This window comes from Coregonus lavaretus (assembly GCF_964263955.1).
Source record: "Coregonus lavaretus genome assembly, contig: HAP1_SCAFFOLD_1201, whole genome shotgun sequence".
Lineage (NCBI taxonomy): Eukaryota > Metazoa > Chordata > Actinopteri > Salmoniformes > Salmonidae > Coregonus > Coregonus lavaretus.
In genome coordinates this window covers 126,689-134,335 of record NW_028156305.1, presented here as the reverse complement: position 1 = coordinate 134,335, position 7,647 = coordinate 126,689, and the positions used below count along the sequence as shown (strand labels likewise).

The 7,647-nt window shown below is 44.6% G+C and overlaps 1 protein-coding gene across 4 annotated transcripts in view; it reads left to right on the top strand.

The window, feature by feature from the left end:
- The first annotated feature begins 500 nt into the window (after nucleotides 1-500).
- The window catches only part of LOC311126478 (tripartite motif-containing protein 16-like), a 43,633-nt gene continuing 36,486 nt past the window's right edge, over nucleotides 501-7,647 (top strand). The window contains exons 1-2 of one of the 4 annotated variants that reach the window (XR_014612990.1): nucleotides 501-1,180; nucleotides 1,594-1,689. Coding sequence is in view for 1 of the 4 variants with exons in the window: in XM_084200484.1 (XP_084056610.1) it covers nucleotides 797-1,180; nucleotides 1,594-1,689 (480 nt within the window). In the remaining 3 variants the exon portion in view is untranslated. The remainder of the gene's footprint in view (nucleotides 1,181-1,593; nucleotides 1,690-7,647) is intronic. The other 3 variants (XM_084200484.1, XR_014612991.1, XR_014612989.1) reach the window with 3 other exon arrangements.

Sequence of the window (7,647 nt, the reverse complement as noted above, 5' to 3'; positions counted from 1 at the left end):
AAAGGATATGCGACCAATTATTAACAATGATTACTTTATTCTACATTATGTTAAACTGTCCAATGATTTTTGATGCCCGAAAATGGGGGGGACCATGTTCAAAAGCTTCTATAAATCGTAAACGGTTCATCCGATATGTATGAAAATACCCTCAAATTAAAGCTGACAGTCTGCACTTCACCCTCATTGTCATTGTATCCTTTCAAACTCAAAGTGCTAGAGTACAGAACCAAAATAACAAAAGAATGGTCACTGTCCAGTGAATTATGGAGCTCACTGTATGTTCTTCATAGAAACTGTTATCCTTTATATATTCTAACAACTCACATTTTAAGATTCATTATTTCATTTGTTCCATGTTAAGGACTGTAACCTAGGAACAAAACTATTTGTCTCCCTCTTCCTGTTGCATGTAGTTCCTCTCTCTCTTCCTCCATTCCTCTAACCCCTCCCTCCCTCCTTTTAACCCCACCCCTCTGGCAGAACCAGGAAGTCCCTCCCCTCCACAAACTCTCTTCTGAGGAAACGAAACTGATCTGAGTCTCTGTGTCGTCTGTCTGTGTGAGAGTGAACAACCGTCCAAATGGCTCAGCAAGGAGTTCTGCTGGACCAGGACCAGTTCTGTTGTTCTGTCTGTCTGGATCTACTGAAGGAGCCGGTCACCATCCCCTGTGGACACAGTTACTGTAGAAGCTGTATTGAGGGCTGCTGGGATCAGGATGTTCTGAAAGGGGTCTATAGCTGTCCTCAGTGCAGACAGACCTTCACTCCAAGGCTTACTCTGAGGTAAAATAACATGTTGGCTGAGGTGGTGGAGAAACTGAAGAAGACAGGACTCCAGGCTGCTCCCCCTCCTGCTCTGTGCTATGCTGGACCTGGAGATGTGGCGTGTGATTTCTGCACTGGGACCAGAAAGCAGAAAGCCCTCATGTCCTGTCTGGTGTGTCTGGCCTCTTACTGTGAGACTCACCTCCAACCTCACTATGAATTTCCTGCTTTCAAGAAGCACAAGCTGGTCAAAGCCACCGCACAACTACAGGAGAAGATCTGCTCTGATCATGACAAACTGCTGGAGGTTTACTGTCGTACCGATCAGCAGTGTATCTGTCTGCTGTGTACAATGGATGAACATAAAGGCCATGATACAGTGTCAGCTGCAGCAGAGAGGACTGAGAAACAGGTAAGACCAGAACAACTTGTTGGTTACTATCTGATAAACAAAGAATTAAACATACAGTAGGAATTAAGGTTGTTTGAATATGAGATCATTCAAATTATATCGATCCACGGCAGAACAAATATGAACACAAACCTTGATTATATAGATGTGCTAACCCAGATTCTCCAAATGTATAACCATTTTCTAAAGTCAAACACCATTATCATTCGTTATCAAACACCCAATCAGCTCCCCTGTTTTGTGCACTGTTAAAACTATAATCATTCACATAACAACTTAATTATATAATTTCACACAGACACTTCCTCAACATTTTAATCCCTATCTTCAATGTGCCCTATGTCCCATTACTATACTATTGATCTACTGGACAAATAAAGCTTGATAGCTCATTGAAGAGTGATTCTCCACAGAGGCAGCTGGGGATGAGTCAGCAGAAAGTCCAGCAGAGATTCCAGGAGAGAGAGAAGGAGCTGAAGGAGCTCCAACAGGCTGTGGAGTCTCTCAAGGTGAGTATTGTTGACCAGAGGAGACACACCATTTCACTTCCCTACTCCAGTCAGAGAGAGAGAGAGGCCCCTATCCAATCCCACTGTTGGGAACAGGCTGTCTGGACCCCTGTCAGAGAATAGACTGCTTAATGTAACTGACTGGTTATGAACCCGGGTCTACTGCCGGAGAAACCATCATCTTGACCAAAAGGACATTCCCTATTGTTCTGACTGATTTAAAGTCGCAAACGGCTCTACCTCTTCACATAACCATGAGTAACCATGAGCGACTCATGTCTGCTATACATTAACAGGGAGCTCTCTCTCTCGATTCAATTAAATGGGCTTTATTGGCATTGGAAACATATGTTACATTACCAAAGCAAGTGAAATAAATAATAAACAAATCAGAAATTAACAGTAAACGTTACACTCACAAAAGTTTCAAAGGAATAGAGACATAAAAATTAATAAAAATAAAAATCAAATGTTATAATTCAAGTGAAAACAGAGTGAGTCAGACCGAGTTCTGGAGGTGAAATGGAAATGAATGAGGGAGAGTTAAGTGAGGTAGAAGGTGTGGTGAAGAGCTCGGAACCAGAGCCTGGCATCAATGGACATGATAAAGAAGAATCTGGTGCAGTAGGAGTTACATTGTTGGAGAAAGTGGATCCATACCTTTTGGCAGATCCATTTGTGGTTTCAGGGTGGGTGGGAAAGGAGTTGGGTGCAGTTGAATCAGTGAAGGTAACCTGTAGTGGACTTGTGATATTTGTTTGTGTTTCTTCTGACCAGAGGGAGTGGGCGCTCCGTGTCACGCAACTTGGGTCAAGATCTGTTTCTTGCTTTGCTCTTAGGAACAGGGCACCATTGAAAGGAGTGATTTCTGGGGTAGCGTTAAGTGTAGAAGTGGAGCAATTAAGGTTGAAGACTGCTGGTGTTTGTGATTCCCGCCGTTTGGTGCAACGCAGACCCGGTGGTGAGCGTGGTGAAACAGAGGAGTCACTGTCAGTCCTTTTCAGGTTTGAGTCTTTACTCAACAAAGTCATGTTAGTATATATCAGTTATCCTGTTAGAGCTTTTGTGGTGAATCAACTGCTTTGTTTCAGGTGCAACGTTTATGGTAATGTTGCAGCAGTTTGTAGGAGGGAGATTCCAAGATGTGGGAAGTGTGCAGGAGGGCATGGGATAGAGGATTGTGTAGTTTCGGTGGATAAAGTTGTGTGTGTCAACTGTTGGGATGCCCATGTTGCTGGGGATCGGAAGTGTCCGGTGCGAGAGAGGCAGGTTGAGGTGGCTAGAGTCAGAGTAGTGCAGAAGGTGTCGTATGTTGAGGCAGTGAAGGAAGTAGAGGAGGATGGGTCAAGGGTGAGAGATCCTGAGAGGATCCCTGTGAGTAGTAGATCTGTGCTAGCACAGAGGGATAGGCCAACGAGTGATATATGCTTTAGTAAAGTTAGCTTCTTAGAGTTCATAGCAATGGTTATCAACTATACCGCAGAAATGGATTGTCAATCACAGAAAATAGATATTGTGGTGGCAGCTGCAGAGAAGTATTTGGGCATACAAGATTAGACTTCAGAAGAGTTACAGGGTGTGTTGAGTGGTGGTGTCCCGTCCTCCCAGGCCGTTGGCATGGTGCAGGAGCAGATAGGGTCAAAGTAGTGGAATGGGGTAGTGGGTATTTAATGAGTGTAGGGTTAGTTGGAAGGGTGTTTTTCGTATTATTATAATTTCCCCTTTTCCCATTTTGTATAACAAAGTATAATGGATTTATATTATAGTCCAGTTGGGGGCGGTAATGCAACATATTGGATGCCAACCGCCGTTAAACTCCAAAGAAGAAGAACCGTTATATTATGGCTATGTACAGTGTTGTAACGATGTCTCTTTCTCTCTCATTCATTAACTTTCGCGGTAGTTGGTTGTGTGGGTCTCTGGTTATGAATAGGGTGCTGACAGACAATTGTTGATGGATATTTATAGAGCTCTGATCAGGACGCCAATTGATTACTGGTGTACAGTTTATGGAACAGAGGTAAAGACTTGGCTTCAGAACCTGGACAGAATCCAGTATATAGCTTTAAGGATATGTATTGGTGCATTTAAATCAACATCTGTATGTGCCTTACTGGTGTAGGCAGGTGAGATGCCTTTGTATGTACGGCGTAAAAAATGGTCATTATCTTATTGGGTTGAAAGGCTGTGAGGTTGAGCATCCCACTGCTACTGTTCTAGATGACTGTTGGGAATATACTAGTAGACAAGGCAGTGGTTTTGGTTGGACAGTTGGAAAGCTTGCTGATGAGAGTGGTTTGAGGGAGTTGGAGGTTGGCCCTTCTGTGGTGATAGGGGATGTTCCTCCATGGTTACTCCCAGACCCTGTTGTGGATCTAACCTTGGTAGAGAAAAGGAAAGATTGGTCAGAAGTCAGTGATATAGTGAAACTGGTTGACAATTACATTGGTAAAAGTTTTTTAAGCTTTTCACAGATGGATCCAAGGACCCAGATAGTGGGCTCACAGGAGCAGGCGTTTACGTTCCTGAATTTGATGTGCAGATATGTAGAAGACTAACAGATGAACTGTCAGTATACTCAGTTGAACTGTTGGTGATAATAGTTGCCCTCCAGTGGGTGGAGGACGTACAACCTGGTAGAATTATAGTATGCTCAGATTCTCTGTCTGTATTGAATAGTTTATCATCTGGTAAATCTAATAGGAGTGACCTGCTATTGGAGGTATTAATGTTATTATGGAGAATTGAGAGAATGGGTTTAGTAGTGAGATTCTGCTGGGTCCCAGCACATTCGGGTGTGGAAGGGAATGAAATTGTAGACCAGTTAGCTAAAAGAGCTTTGAAATGAGATATAATTGATATTAATGTTCCACTGGGTAGAGGTGAGGCCAAATGTAAGATCAGAGCCATTTTGATAGATGTGTGGCAGAAGAGATGGTACTCTGAGCACAAGGGCCGGCATTTATATGAATAGTTTACAGTTTTACAGAAAGGTTGATGGACCAAGATTCAAAGGTCAGATTAGGAAGGAAGAGGTGGTGTTTACTAGATTGCGCTTAGGACATTGTACATTGATCTCGTCATTACATCTGGTTGGCAAGCATGGGAAGGGTTTGTGTCTGGGGGGTACGGTCGATGAAACGGTGGAGCATGTGTTGTTATATTGTTGTAAGTATGTTGAAGAGAGGGAAAGATTGAAGTGTAGGGTCATTGAGGTTGGACGGGGTTGGGGGGGTTTGGAAGGGATTTTGGGGATGGGGAGGGTCTATTAGAAGTTAGTAGGGCTCTTCTTTATTTTCTCAGAAGTACTGAGTTAGGTAGGAGGATTTAGAAATGTTGGAAACCGTGATTGACCACACACTCCAGCACAGTAGGTGGCGGCATGCACCTTTAACGTTGGTTTGTGGACCGCCATTATATCATAGAAGAAGAAGTTGTTGCTGTGAGAGATTTGTGGTTCGTGAGGAGGGCTACTATTCTTTTTTCTTTTGGTTCTTGCGTATTTTCTGAATGTATTTTCTCATGGTGGAGGGTTTGTTTATTGGTTTCCACTGTTTATCGTTTAGAGTTGAGGGGGGAGTAGGGGTAGTTTGTTAGGGCGGCGTGATGGCCTCAACCGAGTGGAGAAGAAACGCTGTCGCTTCGGGTCCGTTCCGGAGAAAGGTGTGGAGGAAGTTTTGCTCATGGTCGGCGAACAGGTTGGAGCGGAACATCTGGACTCTGCATCCAGAATGAACAAGGCGGTGGTTGTGTTAATGAAAAAGGTTTGTCTTGTTGTGAGGGGTGTGTTGGTGCAGATGTCGCCTCTTTCGATAAGAGTTGTGGTGGCTAATCTGCCTCCGTTTATTGCTTCCGAACAGACCGCAAGTAGTTGGTTAGTTTTGGTAAATTTGCAAGTGGTTTCCGTGTGCTCTCGGCTGGGTGCCAAGCGGAATCCGTTAAACATGTCTCTTTTCGTAGACAAGTGTTTGTTTCTTACCAAACCTCAAGGTTACACAGGGGAGGGGTGGAACACAGGGTTTGCTAGCACAGATAGTTTTGGGTGTTTCTAGTGTGGGGATCATCAGTTATAGGCTACAAGCAGCAATATGATTGATAGGTAGGACAGGTATTGAACCCAAATAATCCCTACTCAGATGCGCTAACCTCAACCCTAGTAAACATGCATTATAAAAACCTTCTATAGAAAATTATCTCATATTGGGAGTAAATAGCCTCTGAATAGAAAAGAAAAAACACTGCATCTTCCAGCCCACCAATAAATGACATAATGCAACCTTGGCGGTCAGCATATTTACCTCAACATGCCCCTCGCTTGCCTGAGAAGGCAGAGTGCTCGATGCTGGTTGATGAATTTGACAATTAATGTACTAGGAAAATACGTTTTTGTCGACCAGAGGTGACTGAATTAATGTTTAGGCTTATTGATAATCATTATAGTAATGAAGTATAATTTCAAAACATGACCAGTATAATTTCAAAACATGGGCGAAGGCTTGGTGGGCTCATCCCAGGAAATATTGCCTGTCATTGGGGAAGAGGCACTGATCAGGGGGGAAGTGCAGGGGGGCAGAGACTGGGGAGGAGGAGGACGGTACCGTGCCAATGGAGGAGGAGGAAGAGGAAGAGGGGGGAGGTGAGTCTGCGGGAGCGGAGGACAAGGCGTCTCGTTTTCAGACGGCTCATTGGATCCAGAGCTGACAGCCAGTCAGGCTGAGGGCCCAGTATATACACTGAGAGAACTTTCTAGGTTCCTGATGGAGACTAAAGGGGAAAAAGAAGGTTCTGCTGGAGTCTTATTTGATTGATCCTGGAAGGTTTGGAAGGTCAGTACAACACGTGATGAAGAATGAGGGGTTTAGTGTCCTCACCCAGGAAGCGGTATAGGCTGAGAAAATGGGTCATGGGTTCTTAAGGGCATGTCTTCAGAATCTGCTTAAATTGATGGTTTTTTCTGGCATGGCGGCTTTATGGGCTTCTCTACTGGTTTCTGATTGTGGTGATTTCCCTCCCACCTCTTATGGAGATTTCACGGTTAGACTTCCTTAACATGAACGCCGGCAAAGAATGGGGGAATATGTCAAACAAAAACATTTAAATGCCATGGCAGAAATCTTAGTGCAGGGGTAGCAAAAGAGGTGTGTAAGGGTAGGTTGTTAGTGTTTAGAGCCCAAATAATGACCTTGTCTTTGCTTTCATAAATGTGTCTGCACCTGGTCCTCTGTAGCTCAGCTGGTAGAGCACGGCGCTTGTAATGCCAGGGTAGTGGGTTCGATCCCCGGGACCACCCATACACAAAAAAAAAATATATATATATATATATATATGCACGCATGACTGTAAGTCGCTTTGGATAAAAGCGTCTGCAAAATGGCACATTATATTATATTATAGTACAGGGCTCAGTTCTCTGTTTCACCAGAGGGGTTGGAAAAACAGAGTGGGGAAACCAAGAAAATCCCTTGTTTTACGTTTGTCTGATGGGCGGGTAACTTCTGTTGTGGGGAGATGAGGGAGCCTGATGGGTGGGTAACTTCTGTTAAGGGGGAGATGAGGGAGCCTGATGGGTGGGTAACTTCTGTTAAGGGGGAGATGAGGGAGCCTGATGGGTGGGTAACTTCTGTTAAGGGGGAGATGAGGGAGCCTGATGGGTGGGTAACTTCTGTTGTGGGGAGATGAGGGAGCCTGATGGGTGGGTAACTTCTGTTGTGGGGGAGATGAGGGAGCCTAATGGGTGGGTAACTTCTGTTGTGGGGAGATGAGGGAGCCTGATGGGTGGGTAACTTCTGTTGTGGGGGAGATGAGGGAGCCTGATGGGTGGGTAACTTCTGTTGTGGGGAGATGAGGGAGCCTGATGGGTGGGTAACTTCTGTTGTGGGGGAGATGAGGGAGCCTGATGGGTGGGTAACTTCTGTTGTGGGGGAGATGAGGGAGCCTGATGGGTGGGTAACTTCTGTT